The following is a 25,225-nucleotide window of genomic DNA, read 5'->3' on the forward strand; positions in this document are numbered from 1 at the left end:
TGGGTTTGGAAAAGTGTATGTGATTTATGGACTGAAAATCTGGAAGTGAGGATTTCCAGCATATCCTGCAGAAACCTGAGAACCATTGAAAAAAATGTTTCTGACCAGTCAGGCAGATTAATGTGCTGTCCAGCAATGAATGGGAATGCTGCACAGAATGAACACCAGGTGAGTCTGACATTGTGGGATATTGGGAATTGAGAAGCAATCCTGAGTGGATAGGTAATATATATATAAATAATATTAATATATGTTATTATAAATATATAATAAAACTAGACTAAGTGGCACACGTTGGGTCCCAGCATCAAATGGGAGGGCTGATCCCTCAACGCAATATTCCACCTCTCCACCAATTCCAATATTGGTGGCCAGTGGGGGGGGGGGGGGCTTTCTGGAGCACTAGTATGGGTGTTGTGCGCTGAAGGGACTGGTTTCCAGAGGGCTAGTATGGACATTGTGAGCCGAATGGATTCTTGGGCTGGCAGCTGTCACTCAAGCCTGGTGGGCTCGCAGTTTCATTTCAAGCAGGTGCAAGGCCACCAAATTCAAGTGCAGTGTCATACCACTTCATGCAGGGTGCAAGGCCACCAAATTCAAGTGCAGTTTCATACCATTTCAAGCAGGGTGCAAGGCCACTAAAGACAGCGAGTCGTGACCTCGCCCTCCCCCATCTTGCAGAGACTGAGCCACGCCCACTTCTGGGTTTTATAGTCCCTCCCCCCTCCCAGTAGAAGGGGCATGGCCTTCATGGCGTGACTGACAGGAGAGAGAATCTCAACATTTTTTAAACACTAATAACTATTATCTTTCATCGATGAGAAAAATCCTCGGCAGCTGATGAGCAGAGAGGGACTCTGAGTAAGATGGCCAAACACAGCCGTACCTGGTAGCGTATTTTCTAAAATCAATATAAAGCGCAAACAGGAAGTGGTCAAGATTAAACTTTTAATTATATATAGAAGGCAAGGCAGCTTTAATTAGGAAAGGCAGCTTTAATTAGGCAAGGCAGCTTTAATTAGGCAAGGCACCTTTAGCACTTTCAAACCAAAGGCAACAAAGCTTTAGCACTTTCAAACCGAAGGCAACACAGCTTTAGCACTTTCAAACCAAAGGCAATCCAGCTTTAGCACTTTCAAACCGAAGGCAACGCAACTTTAGCACTTTCAATCCAAGGGAATGCAGCTTTAGCACTTTCAAACCAAAGGCAACACAGTTTTAGCACTTTCAAACCGAAGGAAACACAGCTTTAACACAGTTTAGTGGACATGTGTTCAGTGTTATTCACAGCTCAGACTGAGAATAGCGACCTCTCGCTCCCCCATCTTGCAGAGAACCGAGGCACCTCCACACTTCCGGGTTTTATAGTCCCTCTGCAAGGGGCGTGACCTTCAGGAGAGAGAATCTCAACATTTTTTAAACACTAATAACTCTTTTATTTTTCATCAATGGGAAACATCCTCTTGTCCTGCGCAGCGGAGGGGGGGGGCTCTGAGTAAGATGGCCAAACATCACAGCCGTAAGTGGCAGCGCTTTTTCTAAAATCAATATACAGAACAACAGGAAGTGGTCAAGATGAGACTTTTAGTAATATAGATATTTTAAAATATTTCACATGCCAAATGAATGGGCATTGTGGTGCTCTCAGTAAGGAAAGTTGAGGATAATTTGGTTAATTGCAAGAAGGATGGGACATCGTAGGATACTCATATGTCACCTAATGCAAGAGACAATCCACTGGGTCCTTTAGGAAATATTTCTGCTTGATTCAATCAGTAAGCAGTCCAATAAACATTAAGTATGTCATAGAACCATACCACAGACCCTGTGGCACAACTCGTCCATGTCGACCAAGATGCCCAATCTATATTAGTTCCTCCTGCCTGCATTTGGCCCATATTCCTCTAAACATTTCTTTTCCACGGACCTGTCCAAGTGTCTTTTAAATTATGTTGTAGCATTTGCCTCAACTATCTCCTCTGGCAGCTCGTTCCATATACCCACCACATTCTGAGTGAAAAAAATTGACCCTCTGGGCCTATTAAATCTTGTCCCTCTCATGTTAAGCACATGTCCTCTTGTTTTTGATCCCTCTACACTAGGTAAAATACACCGTTCCATCACACTGTCTATTCCCCTCATGATTTTATAGACCTCTATAAGATCACTTCTCAGCCCCATGTGCTCCAAGAAATAATGTCCCAGCCTGCCCAACCACTCCCTATAGCTCAGCGCCTCAAGTCCTGGTAACATCCTCATAAATCTTCTCTGCACTCTTTTCAGCTTAATAACAACCCTCCTATAGCAGGGTGACCAAAACTGAACATAGTACTCCAAGTGTGGTCTCATCAACATCTTGTACAACGCAACATAACATCTCTCCATTTATTCTCAATACCCTGACTAATGAAGGCCAATGTACCAAAAGCCTTCTTTCCCACCCTATCTACCTGTGACACTACTTTCAGGGAACAATGTACCTGCACTCCTCGATCCCTCTGCTCTACAACATTCCCCAGGGCCCTAGCATTCACTGTGAATGTCACTTATCTGCATTAAACTCCATCAGCCATTCTTCAGCCCACTTCCCCAGCTGATCAAAAGCCTTTTTTTTTAATATCCATCCTCACTATCTACTATATCACCAGCTTTAGTATTAACTGTAAACTTATTAATCATGCTTTGTAAATTCTCATCCAAATTGGTGATATAAACCACAGATAACAATGGGCCCAGTACCGATCCCTGAGGCACAGCATTCTTCACAGGCCTCCAGCCAGAAAAACATCCTTCTACCACTACCCTCTGCTTCCTTCTATGAAGCCATTTCTGTATCCAGTTTGCTAGCTATCCCTGAATACCATGTGATCAAACTTTCCAGAGCAGCCTTCCATTTATGAGAGAGCAGCCTACCATTTGTGATAGAGCAGCTTACCATTTCTGATGATAACTGGAACAGGTCATAAATATGTAATTTGGTTCCCATTATAAAATCATACATTCATCCACTTTTGTCTCAATTTTATCTTATTTGATCAATATTTAACATTAAAACCAGCAATGTAAACTTATCAATCTATAATTATACCCTTCTGCCACTAGCAGTATTATGACACCTCCACCCTCAAGGCAGCTGCAAATCTGTGGTTCTGAGGTGCCGTTAGCCTGAAGAAAAAAATACCATCACTCTGATTCCAATAGAGTTTTCCATGCAAAGAAAGATAAATTATTGCTTTGGAACCGATTACCTTATTATCATGAAGGCATGGAGCTTTGAAAAATCTGAGTCCGGTTTTTCTGATGTTTGCCACCCTGGTCATCCCTTTCCTCCCTTCTATGTTTTGGGAGAAGATACATGACCTTGAAAACCCAGACAGCTAGACTTAAGAACAGGTTTTTCCTCATGGCTATCAGACTCCTATATTGATCACCTCTTTCACACTCCCTTTCTGCCACACATATTCTTACTCTTAAATTTACCTAATTTGAGCTGATTGTTGACTTCAGGAAATGAATGTCAAGGGACGATAAACCCCCTATCTTCGTCAGTGGGACAGCAATGGAAAGAGTCCACAGCTTTATGTTCCTGGGTGGATACGGTGGTGCAGAGTAGAGTAGCTGGCTTACATGGTCAGAAACCCAGATTCAATCCTGACTACTGGTGCTGTCTGGATGGATTTTGTACATTCTCCGCGTGACTGTGTAGATTTTTTCTATGAGCTCTGGTTTCCTCCCACATTCCAAAGATGTGCACGTTAATTGGTTTCTGTAAATTGTCCCTAGTGTGTAGGATAGAACCAGTGTACCAGTGATCGTTGGTCAGTGCAGACTCGGTGGGCCAGAGGGCCTGTTTCTACACTGTATCTCTAAACTAAACAATCTCTGATGTTCTGTCCTAGGAAATTGATGCAATTACAAAACTCACCAACTCACTACTTACTCAGAGGTTGAGGAGATTCAGCATCTCATCTTGCTGCTACCATTGGAAAGAAGCTACTGGAGCCTGAGAACTGTTACCTTCAGATTCAAGATAAGCTTCTTCCCATCAAATATCAAGCTCTTGTATCACCCTACATCAACACCAAACTACTATAGACTTTGTGCTACTAAGGTTACACTATGTACTTTGGCTTGCACTCCCATGGTGTGGAACGCCAAGATTAATTGAATATTTACTTGTTGCACTGTCGTGATTAATATGCTCGCAAAGCTGCGGCAAATAAGAAACAAATTGTTCTGATCCCTTTTCATATGACAATTAAACACTTGACACTTCACGAGAAAATTAATCACAAATATCCATCTGGTTTCACTGTATGTTGCTCAAAGTGTAATAATCCACTTGCTGGAAACTAATAGTATTGGACATAACTCATTTTACCACTATTCTATCCTTATCCCTACCCCTTTGTTATTTTCATTGAAATCAATGGAACGTGAAAACAGGTAGTCTGTAAAATAGGCAGATGCTCCAAACCTATCAATTTAAGAAAAAGTTAGAATGAGGCATCTATTTCCTTTAGCATATTCTCCAGATGACTGACTGAAATACTTATTTGGAAATTCCCTCGAAATAAGCTTCCTTGATACTGCATATTGACACATACTTCCTAAAGCAAAATCTCTTTTCTTTGGAAATGTAATTCCAGAGGGGAACAGTTATTGTCAAGTCTTGTTTTTAAAAAAAACACTGGATGTCCTGCATAATATAAAATGAAGTAATTACCTTTTTCTGAACAAAGAGTTATCACTTTCATCTTTCTTCTCAGGGTTATGATATGAAGTACTAAGACAATTCAAATGATCAAATGTCTCTTCATTCTGATGTCTGCTGTGACCTTTACTGTTGTCATTTAACAGGACTGTTGAAGGAATAGAATTGTCACTTCTGAATCTAAACTGAGATTGATCTTTAAGGGAGTTATTTAACCCTATTTCAAATGTTTTACGTTTGATTGGGGTATGCATATATTGGGAATCAAAAACCGGCTGTGACTGGGAATCATTTTCAGTCTTCTTCTTTATAGGTGGTACAAATTTCTTTGAATGCTTTATGCCTGGAAAGATAAAGCAAAATGTAAGATATAATCTGAAAGAGCAAGCATTAAATCATGATCAACAAGATTTAATTGATTAAATATTAGACAATTTTCTCAGTCAAATTATAGATAACGCTTGTTATTACAGATCAAGGTGGGGGGGGGGAGGAATCGTGTCCGTTATTGCCGATTGTCCGCAATAACCGAGTAAGAGTTTTTCCCACATTGACATCACTGTGCCGGGTCAGAATCCTGGAGCCCCGTCACTGAGAGCCCAGTGGGACCTCCTTCATCACATGGAGCGCAGAGGCCCAAGAAGACCAGCCAGCACCATTTTGTCCAGCGCAGCTGGGGAATGGCAATAACCACTGCCCCAGCTGCTAATTCCCACAGAGATTGAGAGCAAAATGGAAGGTCAGGGGTAGGCGGCGTGGCGGGGTGGAAAAACCCCGTCCCACTGTAAATGAGACTCCCTCAACCAACAGCCCACCAGAGGTCAGGGTGAAAGACATCAAAGACATCAACCTTAAACATTAACTCTGTTTCTCCCTCCAAAGACGCTGAGTATAAACGTTTCGGCCCGAAACGTCGCCTATTTCCTTCGCTCCATAGATGCTGCTGCACCCGCTGAATTTCCCCAGCAATTTTGTGTACCTACGCTGAGTATAAAGTTCTTTTTAACAACTAAAAAATAATTTTTGTTTTTGCAAGCTAAAAATACTAAAGACTGTTTGTTACACTGTTTAATAGTGTCATTGCTCAAGCGTTGATGAAAACAATTGCTTGTCAATTTGAATGGTCTCCGACAGTGTAACTGGTAGCCTGCGTTCTTATAGAGACAGTGGTGTGTGATTACCATGGAGACCGCTATGACCAAAATCCGTTATAAAGAGGTCGGTAATAACAGGTAGAGACTAGAATAAACGATTTTATAAAAACATATAGTGTTGGCACGAATGCAGCAAGTTTGCTTGTCATCAGTAAGTAAAGACTAAGCAATAACCGACATTAGCTAATGACACATTTTCTCCATATTATTAGATTTCAGATCAAGTTTCAAGGTTGGCTGAAATCTGGGTTTTAGAGGAAAGCACAACTCATTAAATTTTTTAAATATCTGAAGTTAAAAGTTATGGGAAAAGATAGAACAAGATAATGTGACTTACGTTTTCAGGAAGATGGTGCTGGACACGTGGGCCTAATAATAAATGTTGTGTTTTTTCTTGTGAACTATGCAATTTGTTTTATGCAACTAAATGCAATAATTCCAAAAGGAATTCTAATACACTGGATTCATTTAAAATCTGCACTTATTCTGATTATTTGATTCTTTGTACTTCAAGTTACTTCACACTGGATTTATTCTAGTTTCCCTTCTATCTACTTATCATCAAGCATTTGGCAAGTTCTTCTTTACTATCAGTAGATGTATTTCATATTTAGACATCATACCCTTGAATCCAGTTAACATACAGTAAAACACCCAAAATTGAATTGTAGCGTGGCATAGTCCCAAAGCATAGTGGCATTTTAATAAAAGAAGAATTTGGGCAAAAAAGTTAAACTATAATCAGTTTGCACTGCTGTATTTCCTCAACATCATCATCACATGGATAATACAATACAAGGTCCTGCTGGTATGAGGGCAGGATACAAATCTGACCATTTAGACTAGCATGCCCGATTCAGTGGGCTGGATTTCCTGGCCAGGAGAAACTCCAATATTTTTCCGTCTGCAGTGGTGCCCAGCATAAACCTCTCAAGTCTCATACAATTATTCAAATAGATCCTTTATTGATATTGTGGTTTCTTTATTGTTTTCTCACTGAAAGCAATAATTACGCTTGTTAATTAATGCTGCCACATGTCTACAGCTTGACCCACGGAAAAAAGCTCCTAAAAGATGACTGTCACTATCATTTCCATTATATATAATATTTCTGTTTGCTTCTTGATGCTATATTTTTAAACTAAAATAAAAAACACAAACAAAATGGAAGCTCCTTTGTGAGTTCAAAGGGAACCACTAAATTTGGAAGAAGAGCAAGGATTGAAGATGCACAATCATGAACCCACTTGTCTATTATTTTGGATGCCCATTCATTTTCAACCAGCACACAATCAAGATGTGGCACTGCATGTCAAATCAGTCAGTCAACTACCCCCAGAAGCCTCAAATAGATGACAAGGACTTTCTTTCGGAATAAACAACGTATTTATTATTTTTGCTGTGGAAAATAGACAACAATTCAAAAAGCCACTTAACATTTCCCAAATCCCAAACTCCTGGATAGCACAAGCGATGTGGACTATGTCATAGTGCTTAAATTACTGAGCTGTAATTAGAGGTCTGGACTAAAATTCCATATATATAAATTAAAAATTCTACCAAACCAACTGTGAGATTTATATTAAATTAATAAAATCATCTGCATTATGCTTAAACAAATAGGTGATCAATTCTATTGACTCTTCTGCAGTATCATTCCATTAAACAATGTAACATGCAGTCTTTAGTATTTTTAGCTTGCAGTAACATAAACAAACTTATTATTGGTAAAAATACCTTCACTGAAAATTCTGCAGAGAAAAATAACGTTATTGTTATGAATCTGATACTCTCCAGCCCCTAACCATGTTTTCCTCATTGACAGTTGTATCATGTGATTTTCTATAGCACGAGGTTTCTTAGGAACACAACTATCAGGTTATAGCAGAACTACCTGTACTTAAAAATGTTGTCCCAACCGTTGAACCTGTAATAGACAATTAAAATGGAGCTTAACTAGCAATAGCGGTATGCAATAGACAGGGCAAAGCAATCCCAAAACAAATAAATCAGAACAAACCTCCGTAGTTGACAACATACACTGACAGACAACGGATCAGTTTATGGGAGATTAGGATCCTAAAATTGACCAATCCTCAAAGATGGCAGAGCCCAGCATGTGAATGCTCAAAATTGAAGTGAAGCATTTGCAGTTACCCAGAAGTGTTGAGTGAATTATTCATCTTGACACCTTCCTGAAGTGCATTCTTTCACAATCTGAAAGCAAGTTTGATTTCAGGAAATGACAGAAAGTACTGGTTATGGGGCCTGACAACATCTCTGTCATGTTACTGAAGGCTTCTGTTATAGCAACAGCATCACCTTTGGCCAAGCTGTTTCAGTAGAGTTAGAACACTGACATCTAGGGTTTAGGTTTATGTTTAGGTTTATTTTTGTCATGTGTACTGAGGTATGGTGGAAAGCTTTGTTTTGCATGCTATCCAAACAGAATGAATCTACCATACATAAATATAATCAAGTCAAACTCAATACCATAGATAAAGCTAAGGGGAAGATACAGAGTGCAGAATATAGTTTTCAGCATTGTAGTACATCAGTTCCATAGACAAAGGTCAACCTCTACAATATGGAGAATTGACAAGGCATGACCTGTCTACAAAAAGCAAGACATCTCCAACTGAGTTAACTATGGCCCTCTCAACCCACTTTTAATCAATGGGCCGAACGGTTTATATTTTATCGTAACAGAAGTTGTTGACATTGCCTTGAAGTGGGACTTACTCACCAATAACTTAGTCAATTTATTTTTATTTTTATTTAATTCTTTATTTCAAACAGAATAAAAGAATAAAAAGCAAGTGTGAAACAGCATACAAAAACCAAAACAAGAATATTTATAAAGTGTCATAAACAATATTTATAAATAAATGAAATCGTATGTGTCCGAAAAGCAGGAAGAAGCCAAAGCTTATTAATTCCCACCCTTTATTCAACTGCTTATAATTATCTTATACAAATTTAGCAGCTATATGTACACTATATATACACCAGCAGCTATATGTACACCAAATTATTTACATTTATACACTAATCAAATATTTACAAAGCCATACAAAAAAGAGAAAAAAATAAAAATGATAAATGATAATTCCGTTTGATTTGGGGGGCATGGACTAAATCATTTTGACTTAGAAAGCTATTGAACCCATTGTACCGTGCTGCCAGAGGAGGTAGCTGAGGCAGGTACTATGACATCATTTGAAACACATTTGGACAGGTGCATGGATAAGAGAGATTTAGAGGGACATGGGCCAAACATAGGCAGGTGGGACTCGTGTAGTTGAGGCATCTTGGTCAGCATGGGCAAATTGGACCAAAGGGCTTGTTTCCATGCTGTATGATTCTATGACTGCAATGGTAAAACTCTTCAACCCTTGACAGCCCTTCACATTCTCAAGGCAAATTGAGTTTATTGTCATATGCACGAGTATGGTAAGGTACAGGTACAATGAACACTGTGCAAAAAATAATGATGAGTGCAAAAACATAATTAGTAAAAAAAAAGTAAGAATTGACCATAGTTTCTGTTACCAAGGTAGGATAAGGGTTGTGCAGATTGGTTCAAGAATCTGTTAATTGTAGGAATGTAGCTGTTCCTGAACCTGCTGGTGTGGGATTTCGGCTACTGTGCCTCCACATGATGGAAGCAGTAAGAAGAGGGCATGACCCGGATGGCGAGTATCGTTGATGATAGATGCGTCCCTCTTGATGCAGCACCACCTGCAGATGCTTTCAATAGAGGAGAGGACTGTGTCCGGCTGAGCCCACCACTCTATGCAGGCTATTGGTTTCCCTGTGCTGGAATTGTCAAACAGGGCCATGATGAAACCAGTCAGGATACTCTCTGCAGTATATCTTGAGAAGTATTCAGAGACAAACCAAGTATCTTTAAACTTCTTAGAAAGTAGAGGTACCGGCATGCCTTCTTCATAATCACATCTCTGTGCGGTGCCCTGTGCAGGCCATCCAAGATGTGAACACCTTGGAATTTGAAGCTGCTAACGCTCACAATCACTGACCCACCAATAAAAATTGCCATGTGGTCTCCTGACTTCCCCTTTCTAAAGTCACGTATTCGTCTTTCTCGTCTCGTCTCGTCGATGTTGAGCGAGAGGTTGTTTTTGTGGCACCATTTGAGATTCTGAGAAGGATTTACAAAGTAGATGCTAAGAGGTCCGTTCTGGTGGAATCTCAAACTAGGGATCATAGTTTCAGAATAAAGGGTTGTACATTTAAGATGGTGAAGAGCAGGTTTATTTTCTCTCAGATGGCCATGACTCTGGAATTCTCCACCTTCAAGATATGTGGAGATTGAATCACTGCATAGGATGCGATAATTTTTAGACCCGTCAGGGGTTATGAGGAATAATTAAAAAGTGAAGCCAAGTCCAAGATCAGATCAGCCTTGTTCTTACTTTGTAATGGAGCAGGCTTCAGCAACCATATTGCCTATTCATGCTCCTATTTCATGTTCTTGTGTTCTTTCAACATTCCTCAGGCAATGAAACATTCCATACCTCTGTAGTTAAACCAAAGCAACATTGATAAGTAACATTCATGCCACACTATCTTCCACCAAATAGAGTGTAACATCTAAACTTGACCACTGACATTAGCATTGAAGAGTCTCCTACTATCCTGAGGTTATTCACGAACAACCAGAAAAAACACATCAACCAAATACATGCAGTTGATGATGCAAGAACAAGTCAGAAATTAGCATCTTGTGACAACTGGCTCCCTACAAACTTTGCTCCATTTGGAAGGCATAAGTGAAGCATGAGATGGAATATTTGGCTGAGAATTGAGAAGAACCCAACAACATTCAAGAAGCTCAATGCCACCTGGGGCAAAATATCATGCATGCCATCTTAAATATAAATTTTCTGCTCAAAAGCATACTGTGCTCCACCAACAAAATGATTGCGTGATCCAAGTTGGCTACTTCAATGCACTTCCCAAGCCTACGACCTCCTGTCCTTTTTGGTGGCCTATTACCATTAAAAAGGTCAGGGAATAAGACAACCTGCAAGTTCCCCTCCAAATCACACACAACACTGACTAGGTACTATGTTGCCAGTTTTCCATAATTGGTGGTTCTAAATCCTGTAATTATCTAACCAACAAAACTGCAGAAATACTTTAACCTGAAAACTGCAGTGATTCAAGGTGACAACTCATTTTCACTTTCACTGAAGGTGGTTGCACATGTAGACAGAGTGGTGAAGAAGATAGACAAGATTGCTGGAGAAACTCAGCGGGTGCGACAGCATCTATGGAGCGAAGGAAATAGGCAACGTTTCGGGCCGAAACCCTTCTTCAGACTGATCGAAGGTAGACAAGATTGCTGGAGAAACTCAGCGGGTGCTGCAGCATCTATGGAGCGAAGGAAATAAGGTAGACAAGATTGCTGGAGAGTTTCGGCCTGAAACGTTGCCTATTTCCTTCACTCCATAGATGCTGCCGCACCTGCAGAGTTTCTCCGGCAATCCTGTCTACCTTCGATTCTCCAGCATCTGCAGTTCCTTCTTGAACGTGGTGAAGAAGATGTTTGATATGCATGTATTTATCTGTAAGGATATTGAGTACAGATTTGGGATATCATGCTACAGTTGCACTAAATGTTGGTGAGATCTCATTTGGAAAATTGTTTGCAGATCTGGTTGTCGTGCTCTGAGAAGAATGTCATAAAACTAGAAAAGGTGAAAAAGCGATTCACCAGGATATTAACAAGACTCAGTCTTGAGTTAAAAGCAGATCAGGGTAGGCTAGTAATTTTTTCTTGGAGTGTAGGAGGCTGATGGGTGACCTTATAAAGGTATACAAAATCATGAAGGGCACTGACAAAGTGAATGGTCACACTATTTTACCTAGGGTAGAGAGTCTAGCACTAGAGGGCAAAAGGTTTAAGGTGAGAGGGGAAAGATTTAAAAGAGACTTGAGGGTCAATTTCTTCACATAAAGGGTTGTGCATTAATGGAACAAGTTGCCAGAAGAAGCTGCAGAGATGGGAACAATGGTGACATTTAAAAAACATTTAGACAGGTGAATGGATCGCGAAGGTTTAGAGGGATATGGCCCAAACTGAAGCAGTGGGACTAGCCCAGTTATAAAACCTGGTCACCATTTATGAGTTGGGCTGAAGGGTCTGTTTTAGTATTGTATGATTCTATAACTCATGAGCTTCTCAAAGGCATCAACGATGTCATTAGATGCTGACTGGGCTATCAAATGCACTTCTTACGAATACATTTAAAAAAATGCATTGCATGGATAAGTGAACTTGGCCACTGTCCATTCAAAATCAAAGTATCCTGCTGTCTGCTAGGGCAATCTTATGGAAAAGCACGAATACCATGGGACTTCAGTCAAACAGAGCATTATTTAATCATATGTTTCATTTTGTGCATCTTGAATGGATTTTCTGTCTTTTCAATTAAATTAAACAGATTGTTTTAAACCTGATGAATCCTAAAACAATATTTTTCCCTTATTAAGGCATGTAGTCTTTCAGATAATTACATTTTATGAGGGGTCACAGCAAGCAACCAGCTTAAAGACTAAAGACTAACTTTGCTGCAAAGTTATGTCAATTTTTCAAAGGGCATAATCCACCAAAAATTAGGCAGCCATTTCAATATGGTGCAAGATAGACTGAAAAAACGATCTGCCCTTTGAGCTCCGATCGTTGCAATTGTAAAATGTAGACGTGCACATATTGTCACCCATGAATTAGAACACTGTAAAAATGAAACAGCCTGGAAAGATTTACGTATAGGACATAAATTACATTTGATCCTGCAATAAGTACAGAATAATAATCATCATACAAAAGCCTTGGAGGAGGCAGTAGCTTTTACATTACTGTATATGTAATTGTCTATTCAAATAAAAATTGCAAAGTGGTATCAATGAGCTATATCACTGCAGTCAAAGGATACAGATTACAATCGTAGTGTGTGCTTTAACTACCAAACCCTGCCTGATAGTTTCTATTTATTTTACTTATTGAACAGGGGATTTTGTTAAGTGTGTTCCTAATAAAACTAAGATAGCCGTGATCAAATTTACTTCCATCGATCCAGTCTTTCTTTGATTTTCCTTCATCTCAGAAATATAATGAAACTGTTATGTTCGTCATTGAATCTTGAGATCATAAAATCCACTGATCATATGATAATTAAGCCAGTACTATGAATTTAGCATGCTGTTTGAAAAGCCCTTCTCTGATTGACAATATAAGGGGCATGCTTTGGCTATCAAGTGACAGTCTGTCACTGCAGACTATTATAAAATGTTCGAACATTGAACCAGAAAAAGTGCTGCGTTTCTTCCAGAATGTACAAATATGAGCAGTCTTTTAAGAATTGATTGGAAGTAAGGACAAGCATTATCTGAAGGGGGCAGACATGCAGTCTACATTGACCCTAAATATAATAAATTAAGAGGTTGATATTGTCAGAATGGGTGAAAAATATATATTTGGCTTTGTCTCAAATTCCAGAACACTTCATTATATTTACTATTGCATGGAGAGAATCTGAATTTTGTCATCACAGTTAATTTTCAACCCACTTCACCCATTTTCCAACCACTGGGGGCCACTGCAAGAACATTAAATAGTTCTCTGAGGGCAGACTTTAGTTATATGAAACTGTGCTGGTTCCTGAAGAAAACTTAAAATTCAGAAAATATTGAGATCATATTGGTAAAACAATCTATATAATGAGAGTGAAAATTACAGCTGTTAAAATTCGGAAATAAAATATTATAAATGTATTAAAGATCAACGTAATGAAAATATTGCAAATATCATAAATCTGAAAAAAAAAATCTGTATTCTGTATAAACGCACAGCACAGATGCTCCTCAACTCATGTAAGGATTATGACCCCGCAGACCCTTGCGGGCAGTCAGATGTTATGCGAGTTGGAAATGGAATTTACTATTCATACTGTGTAGTACCAGTGGGAGACCACATGGGAACTCCAACCTGGAGAACACGTGGGAGCATCCGCGAAAACCGCTGACTGACTTGCGGAAATGGCCGCGTGCGCAGTAGTGCATTGCTACAGAGACACACAACTCTGAAACAAAGGAATGGGCTTAAAGAATTGCTTACATAAGTGCGAGTTTACGTAAAACACCGATAACGTAAGTCGGGGAACAACAGTATATAGATTGAGAAATTAGGAAAAACATATAATCTATTTGTCTGAAGTTCAAAACGTTATATCAAAAAGTCTCAAAACAAAATACCAGATTTTTTTAAGTGTCCGTGCAAACCTAATGTATATTTGTAACATTTCCAAAATTCAATTTGGACAATCTATTGAATTAAAAAAATTAGATTGTTGAGGTTAAAATGGGCATTTTAAAAACTGATGTTTCCTATATTGGTGCATCCAAATTTTTAGTTTGTATTGACTGACTTACTTATTATGAATCAGGAGGCGTTAAGACGGCATCAATAATACCGGTGCCCAAGAAGAGTGTGACGTACCTCAATGACTATCGACCAGTGGCACTAACGTCTGCGGTGATGAAGTGCTTTGAGAGGTTGGTTATGGTGCACATCAACTCCTACCTCGACAAGAATCTAAACCCACTACAGTTCGCTTACGCCACAACAGGTCAATGGAGGATGCAATTTCCCTGGCTCTTCACTCTGCATTGGATCACTTGGACAATAAAAACACTTGCGTCAGGATGTTGTTTATCGATTACAGCTCGGCATTTAATACCATCATCCCTTCCAAGCTGGTTACGAAACTCACGAAACTGTGTCTCTGTGCATCCCTCTGCAATTGGATCCTCGACTTCCTCACCCACAGACCACAGTCTGTTCGAATTGGAAGAAACACTTCATCCTCAGTGATAATCATTACAGGAGTACCTCAAGGCTGCGTGCTCAGCCCTCTGCTCAACTCACTCTATACTCACGACGGTGTAGCTGGACATGGTGCGAACTCCATCATCAAGTTCGCCGATGACACCACTGTTGTCGGATGAATCACAGATGGGGATGAGTCACAGTATAGAGGTGTGATCGACCGACTGACCAAATGGTGCCAGCACAACAACCTGGCTCTCAACATCAGTAAGACCAAGGAACTGATTGTGGACTTTGGTAGGGGAAGGATGGGGACCCACAATCCTGTTCACATCAATGGGACGATGGTGGAGAGGGTCAATAACTTCAAATTCCTGGGCGTGCATATCTCCAAAGATCTTTCCTGGACCCAGCACATTGATGCAATTATAAAGAAGGCACATCAGCGATCCTACTTCCTGAGAAGATTACGGAGATTTAGCATGTCAAAGAGGATACTCCTAAACTTCTACAGGTGCACAGTAGAGAGCATTCTGACTGGTTGCATCGTGGCCTGATTCGGCAACTTGAACGTCCAGGAGCGAAAAAGACTACAAAAAGTTGTGACCACTGCCCAGTCCATCACCGGCTTTGACCTCCCCACCATCGAAGGGATTTATCGTAGTCGCTGCCTCAAAAAGGCAGCCAAAAGGCATCAAAGACCCGCACCATCCTGGCCACACACTAATTTCACCATTGCCATCAGGAAGAAGGTACAGGAGCCTGAAAACTATAACGTCCAGGTTCAGGAACAGCTTCTTCCCTACAGCCATCAGGCTATTAAACACAACAACGAATAAGCTGAGCTCTGAACTGCAAAATACTATTATTATTGCACTATATTTGTTATTTATTGAACATTTGTTTTTTTTTCTCTTACCCCCATTATGTACTATGTTTCTATATTCACATATTCTGTTGTGCTGCAGCAAGTAAGAATTTCATTGTCCCATCCGGGACATATGACAATAAAACACTCTTGACTCTTACTGCAGAGGATAATCTACAGTGGTCAATTTACCTACCAGTGAGTTTTTGGCATGTGGAGGAAACAGGACCCCCAGTGGAAACCCATGTGATCACAGGCAAAAGTGCAAACTCCACACACAGATAATGCCTATGGATAGGATCGAACACACATTTCTGGAGCTGGAAGGAGGCAGTTCCAACTGTTGTGTCACCATGATACTCTGTTTGATAGCTCTCAACAGTAAGAACAACTAAAAAATTGAACATTGTAATAAATTAACTATCAATGTAATAAAAATAGATTAAAAGTAATAAAAATAGATTAATACAATTTTTATAAATAATATCCATTACAAATACTTGTTCTTCAGTGCACATAATTTTGATTAGCCACTACAATATAATTGCCTGACTCTACTTTCTACTCCAAAGAAAGCAAGGTCAACAATAGGGTGAAGTGACTGGTAAACAATGGAAATAGCTGAACAATGATTTTTAAAATTCATTCAAAAATTACAGCTATAGCAATACATTAAAAAAAATACAAAAAGGGATTTTGAAATGTTAAATCTCTACATTATACCTGATGATCTTAGTCTTTCTAGCTCTTCCTGCAATTCCTGAGCAGCTGGTAATTCGGAAATTGGTGGTGGTGGGGCTATCTGCCAACTTGATGTTTCCTTATAGACAAGTTTCCTAACAAAATATTAAGAATACAACTTACTTTGGTTTGTCAAATAAATGCTTTTCTAAAATATTACATGACTTCACCTCAGTATTATTGAAAAAGGAATTAGATGAAGAATTTAATTGGAACGTCATCTCCACTTAAATAGTACTTGTTCCGTTTAATCAAAAAACTGATATTTTTACCACCCACTGTATTCAAAACTTTACAAAGTTATGCTAATTGTAGAACTACAGAGAAGTTTTTACAATGAGGATTTTACGTTCCGAAAACTCAGATGTTCCTTTTCACAAAATATCGCAAAGTAGTTTGGGGAGCTTTAGCAAACAAAAATTGACACCATGTCAAATAACAGGTGGGCAGCACGGTGGCGCAGCGGTAGAATAGCTGCCTTACAGTGCTTGCAGCGCCAGAGACCCGGGTTCGAACCCGACTACAGGTGCTGTCTGTATGGAGTTTGTACGTTCTCCCCGTGACCTGGGTGGGTTTTTTCCGAGATCTTCGGTTTCCTTCCACACTCCAAAGAGATACAGGCTTGTCGGTTAATTGGCTTGGTAAATGTAAAAATTGTCCCTAGTGTGTGTCAAATAGTGTTAATATGCGGGAATCACTGGTCGGTGCGGACCCAGTGGGCCGAAGGGCCTGTTTCCGCGCTCTATCTCTAAACTATACAGCATACAGACATGTGAACCAAAATGAGGAAGCAAAAGGCTACTTTTGGCAGCTCTATATCGCTTGGAGATATCTCTGTGCTCCTCAGTTTATCGCCAGTGATCTTGGCAAGCTCCAACAAGGCCTAAGCTTTGAAATTCTATACATAAATCATTCTGCCTCTTTTTTCATTTGTACAAATGACCAGAATTAGAAAACACAATTATTTCAAGGGTTACAGAGTTTGGGAGATTAGTAATATAGATTGGCATGAGATCATGAGGAATATGAAAATAATGATGAATGGTATAGGTTTGAGCTAGTGCAGAACTAGTGAAGGCCACGGTATGAAGGTTTACCAATATTTGTTTAAGAAAGAACTGCAGATGCTGGAAAAATCGAAGGTAGACAAAAATGCTGGAGAAACTCAGCGGGTGAGGCAGCATCTATGGAGAGAAGGAATAGGCGACGTTTCGGGTAGAGACCCTTCTTCAGACTGATGTCGGGGGGCGGCGGAAAAAAGAAAGGTAGAGGCGGAGACAGTAAGCTTGTGGGAGGGGAAAGGGGGGAGAAGGAGGGAGAAAGCAAGGACTATCTGAAATTGGAAAAGTCAATATTCATACCGCTGGGGTGTAAACTGCCCAAGCGAAATATGAGGTGGTGTTCCTCCAATTTGCGCTGGGCCTCACTCTGGCAATGGAGGAGGCCCAGGAGAGAAAGGTCGGATTCGGAATGGGAGGTGGAGTTGAAGTGCTGAGCCACCGGGAGATCAGGTTGGTTATTGCGAACTTAGCGGTGTTGCGCGAAGCGATCGCCAAGCCTGCGCTTGGTCTCACCGATGTAGAGAAGTTGACACCTGGAACAGCGAATGCAGTAGATGAGGTTGGAGGAGGTGCAGGTGAACCTCTGCCTCACCTGGAAAGACTGCTTGGGTCCTTGGATGGAGTCGAGGGGGGAGGTAAAGCGACAAGTGTAGCATTTCCTGCGGTTGGAAGGGACGAATTGACCAGGGAGTTACGGAGGCAACATATAATCCTCCGACATTTTCGCCACCTCCAACGGGCCATATCTCCACCCCTTACTGCTTTACGCAGAGACTGTTCTGTCCGTAACGCCCTGGTCAATTCGTCCCTTCCCACCCAAACCACCCCCTCCCCGGGTACTTTCCCTTGCAACCGCAGGGAATGCTTATGGGTGAAAACGCACCTATGCAGGTTTCGACATCAGGTAAGATAAAATGGAGGCAGTGTGGGGCCATATTACATATTACAGTGATTGAAACTAAATAATCTTGGAAATGTTTTAATTTAACAAACCTCATCAGATTGATCTTACTATGTCTTCTTTGAATAATGCCAACATCGTTATGACTACCAACTCAAGTCCAGAACACTGCAAATCTGACAGTTATCATTCTCAACTCATAAAATTCTGTAATCGACTTAAGCATGGTCTCACCTATAGATTTCCATTTCCTCAAATTTCTCCTACTCTGTTTTTTACGATACAGTGCCCTCCGTAATGTTTGGGACAAAGACCGATCACTTATTTATTTGCCTCTGTACTCCATAATTTGAGATTTGTAATAGAAAAAATCACATGTGGTTAAAGTGCACATTGTCAGATTTTAATAAAGGCTATTTGTATACATTTTGGTTTCACCATGTAGAAATTACAGCAGTGTTTATACATAGTACCCCCCTATTTCAGGGCACCATAATGTTTGGGACACAATAATGTCATGTAAATGAAAGTAATCATGTTTAGTATTTTGTTGCATATCCGTTACATACAATAACTGCGTGAAGTCTGCGATTCATGGACATCACCAGTTGCTGGGTGTTGTCTCTGGTGATGCTCTGCCAGGCATGTATTGCAGCCCATCTTTAGCTTATGCTTGTTTTGGGGGCTAGTCCTCTTCAGTTTTCTCTTCAGCATATAAAAGGCATGCTCAATTGGGTTCAGATCGGCTGATTGACTTGGACCCTCAAGAATCGACCATTTTTTGGCTTTGAAAAACTCCTTTGTTGCTTTAGCAGTATGTTTGGGATTATTGTCTTGCTGTAGAATGAACTGCCGGCCAATGAGTTTTGAGGCATTTGCTTGAACTTGAGCAGATAGGATGTCTACACTTCAGAATTCATTATGCTACTACCATCAACAGTTGTATCATCAATGACGATAAGTGAGCCAGTTCCTTCAGCAGCCATACATGCCCAGGCCATAACACCCCCACCACCGGGTTTCACAGGTAAGGTGGTTTGCTTTGGATCTTGGGCAGTTCCTTCTCTCCTCCATACTTTGCCCTTGCCATCACTCTGATATGTTAATCTTCGTCTCATCTGTCCACAAGACCTTTATCCAGAACTGTGGTTGCTCTTTTAAGTACTTCTTGGCAAACTGTAACCTGGCCATCCTATTTTTGCGGCTAACCAGTGGTTTGCATCTTGCACCATCCAAAATAATTTGTTGTCCTTAGCATCACATAATTTGGCTTAGAATTCATGAAAAATAACTTATGTTCCTCTTTCTATCAATTTTGATACTGCAAATCAATTCATGTGTGTAGAGAAGGATGATCTGAAAAAAATGGGCTCACAAGTTGTTCAATGACTGGTATTTAAATATAGTTTAATTTTATAAAAATATCCCAGAGCTTCATGCAACATAATTATTTATGTGTTGTTAATTTACTAATGTAGAAAAATATGGAAAAAAATGTACATGGTTGTCAACAAGATTGGAGCAATGAAGATGCAGAAGTGTTAAAGAAATTGGTATATATCCCAATGAAAGTATGCAGAAAACTGTACAAATATGCAGCAATCTTTTAAATTACAGAATCTACTCGGGCTAATTATTTTTCAGTTCCATTGTAAACCAGCTTAAATAAGCTAAGTTATAAAAAATAGTAATTAAACTGATGTATGTCAGTTGAAAACACTGGTAGAACATGCTGCAGGCAAGAGAGGAATAGGATCAATTGTGATCTTCTAACTTGACTTGCTTTGGTGTGTTGTCAGGTCAATGTCACTTTTGGGAGTATTTACCATGTCTCAGCTATGGTATATTCTATGTTTCAGCAGGAACTTAACTGAATATGTCATAACAGCTGAAGCAGGCCAAGTTCAAAGTAATTTGGGTCTTTGGCATGTTTGATCTCTAGACAGCATATGCCAACATAAAGAATTTTTATGAGGTAAAACACAGGGTACGCACTTGTTTCTTGGTGAAGGTTTTTCAAAAAACAAAGAATCCAAGGGGAGCAAACAATCCTCTTCAAATTCAAGCATCTTGCATGCAAAATCACTTTCTCTAAACTAATTCAAATAGAATCAAAATTCTTCATTATTCAAGCCGAAAGCAAACCTGTAAAAGAAAAACAAAACAAAAAAACATTACAGACAACTTGAAAGGAGAGGTTATTCTTTTAGGTCAGAAGTCTGTACCTGAATGTTCACATGCACTTTATTGGGACTGTGTTTATTGCTTTATTTTCGTTTCACACTTCCAACATTTGTTTCATCTGAACCATTTAAAACTGGGAGTGTGTCATCTTCCTCGCAAATGAATAGCATTACATTTATTGTTAAGAACATAAGGCAGGAATAGTGATAGCCAACTCATACATTCATTCTTTTTGAAGACATTTATAACACATTACTGAATGGCATGATTTTGATATGACACTCAATCGGAGGCCATGAATTCAAGTCCCATTAAACTGTGGAACAGAATTCTGTAAGTTAATATGGGAAGGGAGTGTTAATAAAACTGCTGGAAAGGATACCTCTATTCCTTTACGGTCTGGATAGGTAGACAATGTGGTTATAAAGGGATGTGGATAACTTTCCTTTATTTACTAAAGCATAAAATAAAATAAAATAATCAGGCTAGAATGACTACTGCATGCAGGTCCTCGTCACATTACAGGAAGAATATGATAGTATGAGAAAGTATATGGGGAGGATTGACAAGGATTTTACCACAATTGGAGAATTTAGCATTAAAAGAAATTTGGTGTTCCTGGGATTTGTTCCGTTGAAAAAGCGAAGGCTAAGGAGAGATTTAATTGAGATACGATTGGAAAGATTTAGAGGGTTATGAGGAAAAAACACAGGCAAATGGAACTAGCTTAGATGGAGCATCTTGGTTGGCATAGAAAAGATGGACCGAAGAGTCTATTCCATGCTGTATGACTCTATGAAGTTAGGCATACAAATTTAGAAGCCATCAAAAGGGTGAATGGGAAGGACCTTTTTTTAGCACTAATGGTAATTGGCTAAAGGATTAGAGGCTAATAAATAAATTCATTCAGAGTAGGGCCTACTGCTTGAAAAATGATGGAAATAGAAATCCTTGGCATGCTTAAAAAGTACTTGGCATGGCATTGCCCACAGGGCTTTTGACTAAGAGCTGGGAAGTGGGCTGGTGGCTCTTTTCAAGCAGCAGAGGCCAAATGGCCTTCTTGTGTTTTATGATTCTATTCTGCTGGCACAGGGTGAAAAGCACTTTTCTTTTCCAAAAAGCCTTGTGTCCCTTTAGTTGCCAGGCTTTATATGAGCCAAGGTACGCAGCAGTTAAGCAGAGCAAGAGTAATGCCTTAAAATTTATCTTCCAGTCAGAATGACTAAACACTGTGGGCGGCATGGTGGTGTAGTGGGTGGTATGGTGACGCAGTGGTAGAGTTGCTGCCATACAGTGCCAGAGCCCCGGGTTCGATCCTGGCTATGGGTGCTATCTGTACGGAAATTGTACATTCTCTCCGTGACCTCGTGGGTTTTCTCCGAGATCTTCCGTTTCCTCCCACATTTCAAAGACGTACAGATTTGCAGATTAATTCACTTGGTATATGTCTAAATTGTCCCTAGCGTGTTTGTATGTAGGATAGTGTTAATGTGCGGGGATCGCTGGTTGGTGCGGACTCGGTGGAACGAAGTGTCTGTTTCCGCGCTGTATCTCAAAAACTAAAAAAACCCAGATGTAGTTCTGGGTGCTTGTGCTACTCTGTTTCTAAAATGTTGTTGTATCAGTCAAACAACCAAATTTCAGAAGCAGGGTCCTTGCAAGCCTCATGCAAGTTTGGCCCGGTTGCTTCTGGACTAGCCTGGCCTGGGCCTGCTCCTCACTCCGAGGTGGCGGACGGTCCAGTCGCCGATGGCACCACACATGGCTGGCGCTCGAGCCCCACTGCTGTACATCATGAGACCGAGATTGGGAACCTTCCCCCCAGGTGCAAATGCCAAAGACTAGTGGGCAATGCTTTAAGGTTAGAGGTATAACATTTAAGGGAGATGTGTAGGGCAATTTTTTTTTACCAAGTGTGGGGTGAATTGCAAATGAGCTGCCAGGGTTAGTGGTGGAGGCAAATACGTGACATTTAAGAGACTTTTTAATAGGCACATGGATATGCACGTAATGGAGGGATATGGATCACATACAGGTAAAGATTAGTTTAAACTGGCATCATGTGGTCTGTTTGTGTGGTGTACTGTTTTCTATATTCCAACCAGAGCTGAACTGTTAGCAAATAGGGGCGCCGCACGATTGGCAGCGTGTTAAAAGTCTGTGTAAATGTCCTCCGGTTTGTTTTATGTTGGGGGCGGGGGCGGGGGAAACTTTTTTTTCAATTTCTTACCTTGCCGGAGATGCGATTAATTTTTGGATCGCATTCTCCAGTCGCTCCGCAGCCTACCATCGATGGAGCTGGGGGCCTCCTTGGACTGACCTTGGGCCCCACCGTGGGGCGTGGACTGACATCGTAGTCGATCCCTTACCTGGGATTGCTCCAACCGCGGCCTGCGGACTTTACATCGGGAGCTCAGTCTCAGGAGAGGCTGTGGATGTCGGGAGCTCCATCCGCGGAAGGTTCAACCAGCCCCGACACGGGGTTCGATCATCCGGCACGGGGGAGCTGACGATGCTCAACGCGGAGGGCCTGCCGCTGGCTACGGGAGTCAAGATCATTCCGTCAACAGAGGGCTCGAGGCCTCCGACCTCGGGAGAGCAAAGGGAAGGGATTGACCTTTTTTTTCGCCTTCCATCACAGTGAGGAATGTGGAGGAGTCACTGTGATGGATGTTTATGTTAAAATGTGTTTTGTGTGTTCCGTTGTTTTTTATTTGTATGACTGACTTGACAAATGAAATTCCTCATATGCTGCGAAACATACTTGGCTGATAAGGTATTATTGTGATATAAGAGCCATGTGCATAAATGATGACAACACTCTTTAACATCAAAATAGCGAGATTCAAGATTAATTGAGCTACGTTTGCTTTAGAGGTTAATTTATCCTGGTTACCTATATTATTGCAACTAATAAATGAAAATGGCCAAAGCTAGAAAGTGTTCTAGACACACAGCTCAGAAACAGGCCTTTCAGCTCAACTTGTCCTTGTCGACCAAGATACCCCAACAACGCTAGTCTCATTTGCACACCTTTGGCCCATATCCCCTTAAATCGTTCACATCATAATTGTTTAAGTACCTTTTAAATGCTGTTATAGCACCTGACCTGCCTCTACTACCTCATCCGGCAGCTCACACTACAAACCCACCACTATCTGAGTGCGAAGTAATGTTTTGCCTCATGGTTTGTTGTAATGTTCAAAAGCTTTTCTCGTGGATTAACAATTTGATGAAAGGTTAATCATTGGGGAGCCATGGCTCTCCCCCTCCCGTGCCCGAGGCCGCCAAGAGCAGCAGAAACTGGGCCCGGCGACCAGCCCTCACTCACATGGAGATTCAATCACAGGTTGTCCGTCGGCTCCTCGGCTTCCCGCCCTATTCGCTGTTCGGAATGCAGAAAGGGTGACGCCACGCGGTGTTCCTGGCTCTGAGGAGCGGTGCTTCTTGCAAGTTTGGCCCGGTTGCCTGTGGACTGGACTGCACTGGCCCGGCCTAGCTCGACTCCTCACTACCGAGGTGGCGGGCTCTTCTCCTGCGCCCCGCCCCGCGCGGTCGGCGCTCGAGCCCCGCCCGCTGGACATCACAAGACCGAAGCGCTGGACTTCTTCTCCCCCCCCAGCAGACTGGGTCAGTACAAGAGGCACGGTCATGGAAAGTTATTATCAATACTCATCAAAACATAACGTGCTGGAGGAGGAACTCAGCGGGACAGACAACATCTCTGGATAGAAGGGATCCTTCCATCCAGAGATGCTACCTATCCCGTTGAGTTACTCCAGCATATTGTGTCTATCTAGAAAATGAATATGCATTACCTTTTATACCCCATCTCCTAATCAACCATGAAAAACAAACATAAAACTGATGAACTCAGCTGTTCAGCCAGCATTTCTGGAAAACATGGATAGGAGACAAAGAACTGTATATGTTGGCTTATACCAAAGACACTATTGTTTTCGTAAAGGCTTTTTAACATCTGAGATTGTATGCTTCCAAGCTAAGATGCCTGCACTGGTATTTGTGCTGATATCTAGACAATTGTTTCTATTGCTGTATGGAATCGTATGTAGATCAGGTGGCAGTGTGTTTGAATCTCTGCAGTTCTCCACAGACGAAATTGTGGATGAAGTTGGGTATCATATGATTTTTTTATTTGCTTTTAATTGTTTTTTAGGATTTGTGTCACTTAAGCATCTTCTTTCCCAAAGGTCATTTGAAAATCATTAATTGTGCTAGTACAAAAGTAATATTTTAAGGAGTTAACATTATTTGCAAACCACACGACTGTATTTTATACCATTTACTAATCAGTGTTAACCTGAAACCTATTTTAACCTCATGGCTGGATTAAATTATTCATTTGTATTTTACTTCAGTTTAATTTTTAACATCTATTATCTTTCTCCATTGCCAGGCTGTTACTTTGTTTCAGTCTTTTTTATCGAATAGCTGTTGGCAAATTACTTTTGTGTTCAAGAAGGAACTGCAGATGCTGGAAAATTGAAGGTACACAAAAAAGCTGGAGAAACTCAGCGGGTGCAGCAGCATCTATGGAGCGAAGGAAATAGGCAACGTTTCGGGCCGAAACCCTTCTTCAGACCGATTGGGGGTGGCGGGGAGAAGGAAGGAAAATGGAGGAGGAGGAGCCTCAGCCCTCGGGCTCCTCCTCCTCCTTTTTCCTAAGTTATTTGAAGCCATCATAATACATCTTCTTATATTATTATTATATTACTAAAAGTCTGTTC

General features: G+C 40.7%; 1 protein-coding gene across 1 annotated transcript in view; it reads right to left on the reverse strand.

The window, feature by feature from the left end:
• The window catches only part of hfm1 (helicase for meiosis 1), a 90,764-nt gene extending 66,745 nt beyond the window's left edge, over positions 1 to 24,019 (reverse strand). The window contains exons 1-4 of the mRNA XM_033027827.1: positions 23,809 to 24,019; positions 20,289 to 20,438; positions 16,314 to 16,426; positions 4,727 to 5,057 (exon numbers count right to left, since the gene is read on the reverse strand). Coding sequence (XP_032883718.1) covers positions 4,727 to 5,057; positions 16,314 to 16,426; positions 20,289 to 20,362 — 518 coding nt within the window. The 5' untranslated portion in view covers positions 20,363 to 20,438; positions 23,809 to 24,019. The remainder of the gene's footprint in view (positions 1 to 4,726; positions 5,058 to 16,313; positions 16,427 to 20,288; positions 20,439 to 23,808) is intronic.
• Between the last annotated feature and the right edge of the window lie 1,206 nt (positions 24,020 to 25,225).

This window comes from Amblyraja radiata, chromosome 10 (genome assembly GCF_010909765.2).
Source record: "Amblyraja radiata isolate CabotCenter1 chromosome 10, sAmbRad1.1.pri, whole genome shotgun sequence".
Classification (NCBI taxonomy): Eukaryota; Metazoa; Chordata; class Chondrichthyes; order Rajiformes; family Rajidae; genus Amblyraja; species Amblyraja radiata.